Source organism: Bemisia tabaci, chromosome 3 (assembly GCF_918797505.1).
Source record: "Bemisia tabaci chromosome 3, PGI_BMITA_v3".
In the NCBI taxonomy this organism is placed as follows: domain Eukaryota; kingdom Metazoa; phylum Arthropoda; class Insecta; order Hemiptera; family Aleyrodidae; genus Bemisia; species Bemisia tabaci.
Window position 1 is genome coordinate 564812 of NC_092795.1, and position 15446 is coordinate 580257.

The 15446-nt window shown below is 36.6% G+C and overlaps 1 protein-coding gene across 1 annotated transcript; it reads left to right on the forward strand.

Moving 5' to 3' along the window:
- Positions 1-390: 390 nt before the first annotated feature.
- LOC109038582 (uncharacterized) lies at positions 391-15293 on the forward strand. Its single transcript, XM_019053684.2, has 6 exons — positions 391-512; positions 2658-2851; positions 3812-4018; positions 6522-12943; positions 13549-13689; positions 15048-15293. Exons 1-6 carry the CDS (start codon positions 490-492, stop codon positions 15135-15137), a joined length of 7077 nt encoding a protein of 2358 aa, XP_018909229.2. The 5' UTR covers positions 391-489; the 3' UTR covers positions 15138-15293.
- The last annotated feature ends 153 nt before the right edge of the window (positions 15294-15446 follow it).

Here is a 15446-nt window from a genome sequence, read left to right on the forward strand (position 1 = left end):
GAAAGTGCAGGTAGGATTCTATTTGAATGAATCCTCGCATTTGATACAGAGGTCGATTAATGTATCGATTGCGAGGTTTTTCCCCAAAAAGAATCCTGCTTTTATCTCTGAATTTTGCCAATTTTTTGTTGAGAATTATTCTTTTTCTCGAGACTCACGCGCAGAGGCTGTCGTCCCTTTTCTTTTGTCTTAAAAGTCAAAAACTGCCGAGAATGTTGGCTCAATCGATCTACTTAATGTATCGCAAGCTAGTTCGACCATGCCGGACTCTAGGACGAATCACCTTAAATTCAAATTTCCCGCTAATGTTCAAACTTACATCTATGTGCTTCTACCTTGCGGCGTACTTTGGTACTAAGCCTGTATGATTTTATTTTAGGTTATGAGTTATAAATAAAATCAATGTAAACAAAAAGTACTCTATAATAGTGAAATTCAAGGAAAGTTTGTTTTATATAATGACAGTTTTTGTTTTCACAACTGAGCAAGATGACTAATGGGAAGACTTCAAAGTGAGTAAAATTTTAAATGCATGAAGGTAACCATTACAGTTTTATTGGATTCTTTCCTCTGTGCTCCTCTCCTATCAAGTCGTTACACCCTCCTCTGAGTTTACTCATCCAAAAATAATCAATAGTTGCCTCTACAAGGTGTTTTTCTGTATTTCAGAAAGTTAGAAAATGTGCGAGCAAGCCATCTCATCGTTTTGTAGCCTAATCTAACTTCTCTCCTAGGTCTCATCTGCATTTTTCATCTACTCAATTGGATGAGAGGCTTGATGATATGTGATGTTAAGAGAAGGTAACACGGATCGTTCTAGAGGCTGAACAAGGTACACTCTACTACTGGTTTGGACAAATGGAATTTTAGAAAGTCCTTGAGACGCTTAGATTTGACAGCATCCAATGGTACGATTGCCACGCCATATTGAAAACTTGTTTACTTTCTGTTCTGAGAGTGGGTCTCTGCAATTTCGTATTATTTTTTTGTGCTCTTAGTTAAGTTATTTTGAGTTTTATCAATGTTTATCTGATAGCTTATTTTGCATGCGTTCTTTGCTCTGCTGTCGGAAGAAGGTCATTTTGAACTGCGCGGTCAAGACGGTATGACGGTCACTGGATGGCCTTTATTCTCAGCGCTGCCAGTTTGGCACCCCGTTTGTCCATACCTGTAGTAGAGTGCATCTTAGAGGCTAGGTAGATGGAAATTGAAATATGATGTCACAATCCAGTTATTGTGGGACTGCAGAACTACTTGGTACTTAGAGAAGTTTGCCAATGTGAAGGAAGGCGGATGAATAACTTTCAGCCAATATTTTTAGATCATAACTTACCTATCTTGGAAGGTCTGTCATCCTCAAGGTTCAGCTCTATATATTCACGATTTTGTATTCTACCGAGCTAATCAAATTACCTACTGACCGCTATCTAGTGATGACAAATCGAGGCTGAAAGCTGAAATTCCGCCTGCAGGAGATCTTAAGACCGTAAATTGAATTGATGTAATGTTAAATTTAAGTTTGGAGATGATCTCCCTAGTATTCTGTATTGATTTCAAAAAAATTGATCTGTAAGTATTGACTTAATATAAAATATTTAATTTACTCAAAGTAACTAAGTAATATTCTCTTGTAGTGATTGGGCGATGAGTGTAACTAGCTCCCTCTACCACTATTATTGTATTTATTTATTTATTTACATTTGAGTAGGTACACAAATGACACAAGCATAGTGTCTAAGCATACTTGTTAGTGTAAACCCCCAAAATTTACATTTTAAACATCATTTCAAAAATTATCTAGAGAATAAAATGCCTTACTTACAAGCCAATAAGGTTTTTAACCCCTTGCAAAAAGCGTTAACTTCTCAGTTTTTCAATAGTTTTCTTGATTTCAAGGGAAGATTATTGAATTGTAATGTAGTTAAGGTACAGAAAAGTTCTTGTAAATTATCTATTGAATGTACCATTGCAATGGGAAAATCTTCCAAAATCATTGAAAAGTCTCAAAACTCAACCTATTGCCAAGAAGTATTTTAGCCTTTTGTGGTTGACTTGTCAGGCATGTCCTGACAAAAATTTTGCCATGTTCTGGTCGGAAGTCAGGCCTGACCCAACATGAAGTTTGGCGAGCTGTGGAGTCGTGTAGTGGGCCTAAGATCACCCGCTTGACAAGTGCTGCAGTCCTAGTGGTCCCTAAGGGAACTTCTCGGTAGATTGGCGTCATTGTGAGCTTATTGTTGCTATGGGGGAACAGAGACAATTAATTGTGACTACAAAGGGTTAATGAATGAAATTAAGTACTTGTGAGTAAGTGCTTTGCTTATTACAATCTGCGTCTTGATACTGCTCTATGAATGAGAGTTTGATCAGTTCTGTAGAGACTGTCAGCTTTACCGTAAGTATTGAACTACCATTCTCCTGACCATCAGTATGAAACCATCTCCATTACTGAAACATGGGCAGAGATGAACTTTTTCAATGAGCGTTGCTAAAGATTTTTGCAAGGGCAAGGGGCATGGGAACCCTTCGGAAACTTTAGCTTTAATGCTCAGTCACACCTTTACCCATGGTCTCTCTCTCTCTCTCTCTCTCTCTCTCTGTAAATATCAATACTTCTACCTTTGTTTTCTCATTATTTCTCTGGCTATAATTTTCAGGCAATCAAAAGAGTACGAAAAAGAAAGACGCGATAGACTGAATAAGGCCTTTGACCAACTTTCATCAGTCTTACCAGACTACGATCCAATCAGTTCTCTGTCTAAAGTTGAAATTTTGACCAAAGCCTATGATTATATTAAGAAACTTGAAGCGGACCAATGCAAGCCATCCCAAACAATGGATGGTTCTTGTGGTAAGAACAAATTTTCAATTCAAATAAATATGTTCTGTCAGATTTGAAGGGTGAAATAACTATCTTTAGCTGTCTCATCTTACATCTCTTATAAAAAGTCTGTCCCTGCACTCACAATTTGAGTGACAAGGAAAGGAGAACGAGGTAAAAAGGGGAACATACATTCGATAAGTAAGTTCTTTAAAATAAACATTGTTACTCTGTCAATGTCAGCCTCAAAATTTCCAAATTCTTAAAAAATTTCCACATTCTGCAAAAAGACCAAAAGCATGAGTTTATCAGCGTTGCCATACTTTCTTCATCTTAAAATTCCCTGATTTTTCCCGACTATTTTTGCTTTTCCCCGACTCCAAAATTTTTTGATTCCCTTATATTTGAATTAAATTTCCACTTTGATCTTTTTCCTTTAAATTGCACGCACTCCTGTGAAATACTAAACAAATTAAATTCCTTGACTTTTCCAGGGCCTGCAACCCTGGTTTATTGAAAAAAAAATGAAAAAATGAGGACATTCCCTGGTTTTCCCCATGAAGTATTCTGAAAAACTGAAAACAGAGGGTGTTAGAAAATTTTCCTCTTGAGCTAGGCTCAAAGCAAGGCAGCCACTCAAGAGCATTTTGCGCACCCCTACTGAAACATTAGGTGTGTTATCAAAGACAAATCAAGATTGATCAGAGAAGAAACATTCAACAGCCTTGTCCATAAAATGAGGAAGTAAATCCTTATCAGTTTTTAAAATTTCTGAATAACAGACGTAGCAAATGCTCTTGCCTGAAAAAATATGGTGGAAGAATGGCTCATCATGCAGTTTCTGTCCACTCTAATTCAAAGCATCTCTCATCAAATTGATTCCTACAAACGCCATGCTTCTTTTTTCAGCCAGATCGTGCTCTTTTCCCGAAGTCAAGTGCACCCCTGCCTTTACAGCTTTGTGTAATCTTGTTTTGCCCTTATTTTCAGAGAAAGAAAATTGTAATTTAAGAGCCAAAGTAAAGCACTTGTCTTCTCGCATTCGACAATTAATGGACGTCATGTACAGTGCCAAAATTAAGGTTCCAGATAATTTGCCTCCTACAAGCACTTACACACCTGGAAATCATTGCAAGTGGAATGGGAAAGCAGGAGATAAGAAAGTTGAATTATTATTGAAAAGTGTACTCGATAAAAGTAAGTCGCAGTGATTCCATGTCTTGGATCTGCTCAAGGAAAATTCAAATAATTCTAAGAGCTAATAATAATTTTCTAATCATTTTTGAATGAGTAGGTGAGAGTTACAAGTAAGATAGGCAAAAGTAGCAAGAGATTGAAAACAAGCAGAGAAATACAAGCCAGTGGTGTGATCTGGCATGCCAAGAAAAAACATTTTATGAACATTTGAGAGTTGCTAAATTTTCTCTGTTAAAAAGTTGATTTTTAAGCAGAGTTATGAATTTTTTCTCTTGTAATTTTCAGGTAATTTAGATCCAACTGCGAATTAAGCTCTCTGAAAAATCGGAGGAAAAGTATTCTCAGATTTCCATTACAATTCGTATATTATTAAAGGATATTTGGCAACGTCTGAAGGCTTGTACATGGTTCTTCCATAGCATGGAAGTAATAAGCAAACATAATTTTTACCTTAAGTACCTCCACTTTTCAGGGAAGCCTGGGCCAAAAAATCAAGTAAATATTTTAGAGAGAACTTAATTATAAAACAGGTGATACTGCAACTCTTTCCTCTCATTTATGACGTCAGAACTAGTCCAAATTTATTATTAAAAAAAAAAAAAAAAAAAAAAAAAAAACAAGGATAGTCATCACTTTAAGCCATTGACCTCTTGATATGCCACTGTGCAAGTGAGAAACCAGATTTAAAATTACAGAAGGCTTGTGTCAAAATATTACAGATAAGATATGTCTTCTAGGTACCTATTTAATAAATTGTAGAGCAAATTAATAATTCAGAGCTCAGCAATCTCAAGTTCTTAGTCATATATATTAAGATTTTGAAGGAATTGGTAATGTTCAAGGCAATTCATAAATCATGCTCCGAGGCAAAAGTAAATAATTGTTGAAATTACATACTAGAATTATTAAAGATTCATAAAACAGCCCAAAATCATTTTTGATTTGCACCATCTGTAATCTTAGATTTAAATTCTTGCATGTATTTATCTGCACATTCATAACCTCTCTCCATCTTTACCCCTGCCAATCTTGTTCACTGCCATGTTGCTAAATATTTTTTTAAAAATTATAGCATGCAATCTTGGTTCAGTTTTCACTTAATACCATACACTTTATGGGCTACAGTTTTAGTTGAGGTGTATTTTAATGTTTCTGCTCTTGTAAAGTTTGGGAGATGGTACTGAAAAACATCAAAGTCCTTAAATGAAGGTATTTCAGTCTGCATAGTATGATTACTTGCTCTGTTTAAATCCTTTAGACGCTGTTTAAAAGAATATCCTTTTAATTTGCAACTATCAGACAATGGTCTGTGATAAATTATATATTCTATATCTCTTAGTAAGGGGCAATGGTAGGAAGATCAAGGAAAATGCTACCCAAAAGGAAATCAATTTTCAGTATTTAAAATGTATTTTTAGACAGAGTTGGGAATTTTGCCATGTGAGGTTAAACTTCAATATAAAAAGCCTTGCAGTTGTACACTGAATTTTTATCACACAATGCAAATGGCAAAATCACCAACTCTGTCTAAACGACCTCTACATTGAACTGCATTCTGTTCTTTGTTGGGTATTTTTATAGCATTCTCAGAATAAGCAACCTAAAATTAGGATCTTTGATGGAGATGTCAACAAATTTTTCACTCCAACTCAGGATCACTAAATAAGTCAGATTGAAGATGTTTTTTGAAACCTTTGGAACTTGAAATTACTTTGAAAGTAACTTCAATGCAGGAAGTTTACTGTACTCTGAAAGCTCTCAAAGAGGTTCCAATTCAAAGAAAGTTTCAAGTAGCACCTTCAAGCTCCAACTTGAGCACTAGTCAGTCAACTTGTCCATCTCCATTCTTCTTAAATTCAAAGGAATACTAAGCTGATGATATAAAAAGAAGTAGGTATTATGAAAAAAAAAAAAAGAAAATGTTGGAAATATAACTTTTCTATCGTGAGGTAGGAATTTTTTCAGCTGCATTCATTGCTTTCAAAAAAAATATGACAATAATCTGAATTATGTTGAGTAATACACCCGAAAAAGGAAATTACAGACGCATGATTCAGATGTCTAAAATGTCAATATCTCAGAATCCAATTTGAATTTACGAGTACTAACCACCAACAACTTCAGAACTACATAAATACATAGTGACAAATAGCAAGATAAAGAAATGAAGAGCAAACAACTTGTTATTTTAACTTTGCATACAGTTTTTTATGATGCAATAAATATGAAATTTTTATTATTATTTGTTGTTGTCTCTGTAAATATACATAAGATCTGAAAACACCATCGAAATGGGAGCTCAAATTCGAAAAATTCGATGTACGCATCACAAGAACTTTGAAAGATTATATTTAACTGTCAGAGTCAATTAGTGATCCTCAAAATTCTATGGCTCACAGAAGTAATGATACAGAAGTCAGTACTAGCCTTACGTCTGCACCGACGGTAAAGAATCTCAAATAATTTAAAAATTGCTAAAACTTTTTTGTTTTGATTTTTACAGATAAAGAAAACAAGAAAAACAAATTGATAGCCAGACAGCTGTCTACAGGAAAGAGCAAGCAAGTGTCTAGCCAAGCTAAAAAGCAAGCGAGAACATCCAAACTCTACCAACAAAAGAGGAAAGTCTTTCGACTGGTAGAAACTAATGATAAATTGGGTTCACTGTCCTCCATACCAAAGGTAGTTTTAAGTATCACTGATATTAATGCAGCAACAACAGGAACGACTGCAAAATCTGTAGCCGCTCCCTCTTGTGTTGTGCCACTACAAGAAAGTAATTCTAAAGTAAACATCATTTCTACCAGCTCAAATGTAACTGAAATCAAAAGCGGCCTCACAGTCAACAACAAACCAGTCAGCCTGATATCAGCCCCTATAATGGCAACCAGCATAACACCAACTCTACCTGTTCAAAATTTTGCTCACAACTCAAATGTCGGGACGTACATTCTATCCAACGGACAACTGATGGCAGTTCAGCAGCCAGCGCATATTATACCTCAAATAGCACCTCAGATCTTGATCAATCGTCCTGTGACCCCAATTCTTCTAATGCAAAACAACAATAACATTAATAGCCAACCCATAATTATCCAAAATCATAATCGTACTCGCGAACCGTTGGCAAATAATTGCAGGCCTATTTATCCGAAAACGAAACGTGAAATCACCAGGACCACTTTTAGCTCGCAGAAACCCATCCCTTCTTTGAATCTCACCTTTAGTAACATAAAATGCACGAAAGAAATGAGAACTGAAATGATAAGTGGAGGAAAACAAAATAGGAACAAGAGACAAAATTCAAAATTGGCTACCTTAAAGAAATTTTCGAAGGATAATATCAAAAATAGGAATAATAGTAGCAAAGAAAAACTTATGGCAAAAATAGATAAAGAGACGTCTGTTCATAAAATTAAAAGGTTTGAAAGAATTAACTTGATGAAAATTAAACTTCGAAAGAGAAAACGAAAAAGTCCGAAACATATCTTACTTAATAAGTCTGCAAATCATGGAAGTGTGACTAGTCACTTATCAAGTAAAAGAACGAGTTCATCACAAAGTCATGAATTAATCGTCAGAAAGAAATCTAATTTAGGTTCTCCTAGTAGACAGGAAAGTACAACGCAAGTAAATGAAGTCCAAATTTCGAAGAGAATCTCAAATAATTCTGATGCTACTTGTGGAAGTCAATCATCGACAATTGTGACTTCCTCAATTGAATCTTGTGATTTTATAAATACGTCAAAAAGTGTGGTGTCTCTTAGTTTAAGTCCTAAAGGTGCTTTTTCAAGTGATTCTATTTTAAGTAAAAATTTATTTCCAGAAACTGGTGAAAAAGTCAGTTGTGATTTGCAGTTAAAAACGAACTCGAATGCCACAGAGGCATTGACTTCCTCTCAGATTCAAAGTTATTCCGCTCAGAACACAAATAATTCTTTTAATTTTGATCCGAAGTTAGTTGAAACCTTCAATTTTAACAGTGGCAAAGACGTTTTAACTCAACTGGGTACATATGAAAAGAACTCTTTTTTGCCTATACTCCCTCCATACCTGGAGGATGTCCGAGAATTTTCGTCAGATATTCTATCTTCTCTCCAGATTCCTTCCAATTTGCACAACTCAGAGTCTTTATCTCCTACTGCTGCATTTTTATTATCTTTTCCTCTCGTTTCTACCTCTAAAAATTCTGAGCTACTCAACGAGAATGAAAATGAACTCTCGTGTGAGAGCCAAAATGATAATTCCACTTCTATTATGCAAATAGGCAGCCTAGAATCTCCGTCATCTGCAATAATTGAAGGGCAGGCAGTTTTATTTGATCAGCAGTTTGCGCAAATACCTAAACCTAATTGGCTGTCGAAGAGTTGTGACAAAATCGAATCAAATCAGAAATACAATGAAAATTTAAGTTTTGACACCTCAAATATCACTCCTGTTCATGCATCAAACCATCCAAACAAGAAGAGTTCAGTTTTTGGTGACTCGCCATGTAAAGCTGTAAGCTCTAAGAATAAAACAGATTCATCTAACGGTTCAAATCAGCATGCTGGTAAAAATTCGCAAACATTAATTGATAAAATTTCACCAGGTAAAAAAGCCAACATCCCTGCAACTTCCAGTACTGCTGATGATACAGGACAAAATGTGTCCATAAAGCTCAGTTCATCAGCGCAGACCGTCACTACCTGCACCACCAAGGAACTTCCCAAATCTCTCTTGGCTGTTAGCAATAATTTGTTGCCAGTTTTTTCAGAGTTGTATAGTTCTAAAACTGATAAAACAGCTTGCTTAGAACTCTCTCCGAAATCTGGAGAAAGGTTTGTTGAAAATTCCCGGAAACCTTCGGATAAAATTAAAAGCAAAGATAATACCCTGAACGCTAGAGCATTTGAATTAAGTTCTGCAAATAACTCTGATGTCACTAAAACTACTGCTAAAAACTGCAAAGAAAAAATCAATTCAAGTACCGTGAATGAAAATGGTTCCAACAACAAGTCCCTTGTCAACTGGATGACGACCCCAGATGTACGTTTACATGGTATTGAGCAATTTAGTAATTCAGAGCTATTCCCGTATCAAAATTTCGACTTTCTGGCCTCGTCTACTGTTGCATGTAGCTCATACTCCACTTCATTCACTACGACCAATATAGACCAACTTTTTGAATATTCGTCAACCACTGACAACAATAAACTCTACAATCCTAACTACCCCGCAGTTTTGAATCAAACAAATGTTTGGTCCCCCAGTAAAAGCTCGCTTCCTCATCATATCGTTGGAACGCATACAGATAACAATTTTATAATACCATCCACTCTGCCAACATTGATAGGTGATTTAGCTTTGGGCACCAACACGACTCCTTTCGTGGATGCCTTTAAAGTAGCGTCTTTTGAGGCTGTGCCTGATAATTATACTGGGCAAAAAATTGGTGAGCCACCGATCAATGACAATCTTAAATCCTATGATAGATCTGAAAACAACCAAAAAGTTCAAGTCAACACAAATGAAAATCTGTCGGGAGCCAGGAGTAAAATTAAAGAAAACATCAATCAGCACCCATGTTTTGAAAGTAAACAAAGTGCTCCTGCGGCAAAGAGTCAGCAACCCAACAAAATAACTGCACTCAAGAAATCCGAGTCTAATGACAAATCTCAACAAACAAGTGGCACCAATTTCCTGTCTGTAAGTCAATTAGTCGACCAAAATCAAGTAAAATCACATGGAATACAAGATGATCAAGTCTTGTCTGGGAGCAAACGAAACTTCACCCATCAGAAGCAGCAAAATAAAAACAGCGCTAATAGCTTTAATAACTTTAGCAACAATACTAGTGAAAAATACGACCCCAAACATCGTTTAATCAAAAGAGGATCAGCAACTTTGAATAACGGCCACCATGAAAATTTTGTTAATGGCAACGGTCAACGAGTCTTTAATCAGCATTCCATTGTCAGCAAAACAGAGAGTGTCAATAATTGCTGGCAGCATCAAAGTACAAAAGAGTCGTCCAGCCTTGACACGGGTTTCAAGTCAAATAATTACAGCACTGAGTCACTACTGAACAGCGGGAATAATCACTCTCAAGTCATGAACTTCACTCCTATCTCAGATTTTCACAATACTCCAAACTACTCAATGGACAAAAGTGCAAAGCTTCAATCTTCGAGTGTCGGTAACTTCTTCATTCCTCCTGCTCAGCCGTATCAGAGTAATCAGCAACAGCTGATAACCACAATTCCTGATAGTAACCCCTTCGGAGAATCATTCCAATTTTCAAACCAGAGCTACCGATCTGACGCAAGCATCAGCAATGAGAAACCAAGATTGGACTATAACGCCCCCGCTTCCTCTTCAATGAATTGTCTTCTTTCGAACAAAAATCCAAGCATTTCAAAATCGGAATTTGCTGTTAATTTTTATCCGTCAACTTACTCATCCTCAGCGCCTACTAAAAATTCAAAAGAGAGGAGAACATCTTGCAGACAGGTTGCTGATCAAAAGCATCCATCAAACGTCGAGCTGAATCATGGAATCGGCTCACACATCTCCCCTCCCTTTCCTAGACCCTCTCTTGCTTCAAGTTTTTCTGTTTCTGTTTCTAATTCTGCTCTGACAGGTCCAATTTATACCAATACATCATCATCTTCATGTGCAAACAAGGTAGAAAAGCAATCTGTCTACTATTCAAATGAAAATATTCGTAAACCATGTGTCTCAATCTCAGATTATGCTCCTTTTGATGACTGCAATTTTAAAACTCCTCAAAATCCGCTGTCAATCACTAATGCTTTCATCCCTCCGTCTTCTAACAATGCCACTTTATTCCTGTCGTCCACGTCGATACCTACTAATGTTCTACCATCAAATTTTAACAGTAACAGTAAGAGTTTCCCCTTCTTAACTCCAGTTGTTTCGACTCATTCACTCTCTGTCAGTACGAATAACATGCCCTATTATACCTCCTCAACTGCTTCAAGTAGTACATCTATTTCCACTATAAACGCTAACTTCACTGTAGCGTCAAACACCATCACAGTTAGCGAAGTTTCAGTATGCAGCAGTACTACTGCTTCAAATTATCTTCCTCCTTTTATTGGGTCGAGCACTACAATATCTACTCCCACTGTAAGCTTTTCCCACTATCTCTCACCAGTAATTACAACTTCTAAAAACACGAAGCGGACTTCAAGTTGCTCATTATCTAAATCGGTTACTAGTTCTGGCGCTGCAACATATCTACCACCAATAATTTCAACAGCTTCCATCTCTAGTAACACAAATAAAATTTCCTCCTATCTTCCTCCAGTCATTTCCACAAGTTCCTTAGTCTCAACTCGAAATAATACAGTAGCAAACTATTTACCCAATATTATTCCATCATCAAGCTCTGCCGATAAAAACCGCTTGTCAAACTATTTGTCTCCTGTTATTCCGACCACTAACACCCTTAGTAACAGCAATTTAACAAATTATTTGCCTTCTGTTTTACCTGCTGTTAATGATGCTTCGCTTTACTTACCGCTCACCAGTATCAGCACAACTGGGTCAAGTGTTTCGACTCAAGATATCAATTCATCTTCATCGTCCTATGTATTATCCACACCCACTAACACTAAATTAAACGCTCCCTCAACCCAAGATAAATTTGCCCACAATAATACACCATCATATCAACCCTACATTTCGAATGTACCAACAAGTAATAGTGGTGTATTGAATGGACCAACCACAAACCATTTACCTGTTTTTTCAAACAAGACAAGTGATCCTGCGGTCAGCTCAAGCTATTTACCGGTGTTTTCGAACACAGCTGGGGTCACTTCATCTTCGACTTACTTACCAATATTTTCAAACAGTCCATCAGACCTGCCGATGATGTCATCAAGTTATCTTTCCTTGCCAACCAGTAATCAGGGTCCTAATTCGGTTTCAACGCTCAACTCAGCGTACACCTCAAACTATTTGCCTTCTTCCAGCTTTTCCTCCAGCAATTATTTCACTGTCAACTTGAACGCAGCCGTGCCTCACGATTCACAAATATCAAACTCAACCGCAAATTTCATCTCTTACTCTGCTCCATCCACTGTAGCTAATACACCATGCAGCTCTACAGATGTTCAGTGTTCATCCAATTTCTCAATATCTTCACCTGCCGCCTCTCGATCCTCAAATAAATCCTCCAAAACCTCCCCAGGCTCCTGTAAAACTTTTGTGTCTGCTAAAAAAGCACCCAACAGCGCTGAAGTCCTCAATTCAGAGGCTAAAAAAGTACATTCTACAAACCAAAAGCTCAATCAAGAGGATACTAGTTTGAGAACAAGCAATAAGGAGAATTCTTCCACTAAAGCTGTACTGAAATCGTGTAACCCATGTGTAGTAAGCAAAGGTACAAGTTTTCCAAACAGCAGCTGCATCTCTAATAATCTGAATAATCAAAGCACCTTATCCTCCAATCAAATTGAATCACCGGCAATGTTTGAAACTTATAAACCTGCTTTAATCCATCAAATCGGAGGAAATTATGCAACAGAACATTCCAGTGCAATGAATGTCAAAGGCGTCACAACCTCTATTTCCTCCAAAACTAGTTTGGCTCCTCCAATGCTCCCGCTGAACTCCGGGAGCGCCCCGTCAAATAATTTTAGTTGTATTTATTCAACGTCAGATAGCATCTCCTATCAGCCTATAAATCTACCGAATACCTTTCAAAACCGGCCAGAGTTTGTAGATCAAGTCAACATTGGTCCCTCATCGAGTTTCAACAATGATACTGCCATCAACTCAATTAAAATGACGCCTACAAGTCAAAAATATGTGCCATCAAATGAGCAGTTAATTTACAATGCGACAGCCAACTCTGGATCTTCAACTTTAACGAACTTCAACTTAAGTGCTATTCTTCCAGAGATGAATGACAAGGTACGTAACATCCATTTCAAATAATTTTTACCGCAGCTTAAAAGTAGCCTAATTCAATAGATCTTTTTCTTCACAAGCATGGGCTTTACTTAGGTTATCATTTTCATCATATCAATATGAAAAATTAGATTAAGTTTCACAGCAAGACAAAAAACCGACTCCTTCTATGATTATGCGCCCTGCTTTATTATCACCTATTTTGACAGTCTTTCCTATGCAAAAAATGTTTCGGAGGCGTGTTAATACAAAGAACATTCCGACAATGATAGAAAAATTCACTATTTATCATGCTTCACAAAAAAACATGCGAATTTCCAGTTTCTTAATTTTTAGTTAGTTGAAAAGAACAAAACCTAGGAATTGAATGCAATTAAAATTCCGGACGTTTCTCTGTGCTTCTAGACTGGTCATTACAATATCACACTTTTTCAACACTAGTCTTTTTGTCTTCAGAGTATAGACAAGGTAAAAAACTTAGACTGGTTGTTTATTGCTCTAATGATGGTTTTATTTCAATTGAACGACAGTATGAAAGAATTTATTTCAATAATGGAGAGTCATTAAATTATGTACTGGATGTGTTTTCACTTATGTTTATTTTCCAGATAAGGTGCCATACCTCATCAAATAGCTCTTGCATCACGAGGGGACTTTCAGAACAGACATCCTTTGGAAAATATGACTTTTATCAATATCCAGAAAAGAAGGCCCATCCTCTAACAGACAAGAAAGTACAACAGATGCAGGTAATAATACTTTTTTGCAGTGCGATTGACCCATAGACATGGCAAAACCAAGATAGTGTTCGCATTCTGAGCATCCAGGAAAGCACAGATATTTCTGTCATTGATTTTTTCGAAAAATACTTTTACGGAAGGGCTATTAACCCATTCACATACTTATAGAAAAAGGTGGTGTCTAGATATTGTACATCTTGGGGTTTTACCTTGGTTGTGCGCGGGTATTGGTCTGTCGTACCGGGCCGGAGCCTTTCCAACCAATAGGGGGAGATCCCTTCCGACGAAGCCGCGTGGGGCCCGTATCTGAAAGTCTCTAAGACGACCTCTTGGGGTTTTACCTTGCAAGTAGCAACTAAGAGTGAAAACCTCAGGGAACAAACTTTTTTAAGGTAAGGGTTCACCTCTGAGCTAGTCGCGGAAATCGAGCCATATAAATAATTTTGGCATTTGGAGTGTAGTCGAGTGCTAGAAATAATGTAAAATTTTCTTTAAAAAACTTACATTTTATTAACAAACTTAGACCGAAGCTTTTCGAAGATGTAATGTACAAAAAGAGGTAGATCTGGCAACTAATCCCCTGTACATAAAATGTGCTGCCATCTCTGATGAGAAACAGGTACTAAGCATACATTGACAATGTTTGATTATTAAGAGTGTTTTGATCTAATAGCTTGTTATCAATTCTTACCATCAATGAAATCTGTTGCCTTGTTTAAAATTAAATTTTGGCCTTTTTGATATCGATTTTGTGACCCTAACGATGAAGCGTTTGCTTCGAAAAGCTTCGGTCTAAGTTTGTTAATAAAATGTAAGTTTTTAAAGAAAATTTTACATTATTTCTAGCACTCGGCTACACTCCAAATACCAATATATTCAGTGCTACTACCTTTCAGACATTGTATTTCAATGTTCGCTGATTTTAAATAATTTTGTCAACCAGCAGCTAGACCCTTGGTTTCAAATTAAGTTATTTTACAACATACCATCTTAGTTCAAAAAGTTTTACAGGGAATGTAATGAACTTGAGTAATGTATTTTTACAAGATCTTGTCCACACGTGCAGACCTCCCAGAACTCTGCTAGAATAATATATAGCTGAGTCATAACTTCAGACAGAAAAGGGGCGAAAATCATGCACATCTGAAAGTTCCGTGAACCTTTGCCTCTGTGGAGAATCTCAAAGTAACATTAAAGCTCTAGTATTTCCTCAATCAAGTTGTAATACTGGTGGTCTACACAAAGAAATGTAACAGGGAGACCCGTATCTAATGAGCTTTCCCCATTCTGTCAGGCAGACTTCTCTTTGTGTCCTGAAAATTGCTCTCTTACCCTTGTATCTCATTAACATTTTGTTGGTGTTTCAGCATGCAAGTCAAACTGTGCCTCCTAATCAATTCAATTTGAGTAGTAAGTCTAGCTCTTCCTCATTTCAAAATAATTTGGATACATCATGACGAAGGAACTATACTTCTGCGCAGTTTATTCCTAGAAAATAAAACCGTGATATTAGAATATTGTTTGTTTTATTATATGATGTATAATAGCATGCTCTCAGTATGCTCCTTTTGTTAAAAAAAAGAATGAAAAAAATAAAAAAAAATAAAAACAAATTCTGTGCAATAATGCATGTACTTATTCCTGCATCTAACTGAACCCCTTCCACCCAAAAAAAGAAAAAGAAACAAAAAATACTCTGATAGGCAGATCCTTTAACATTTTTTGTGATGCATAAAGTCTCAGTGGCCCAACACCATAGTGCTGAA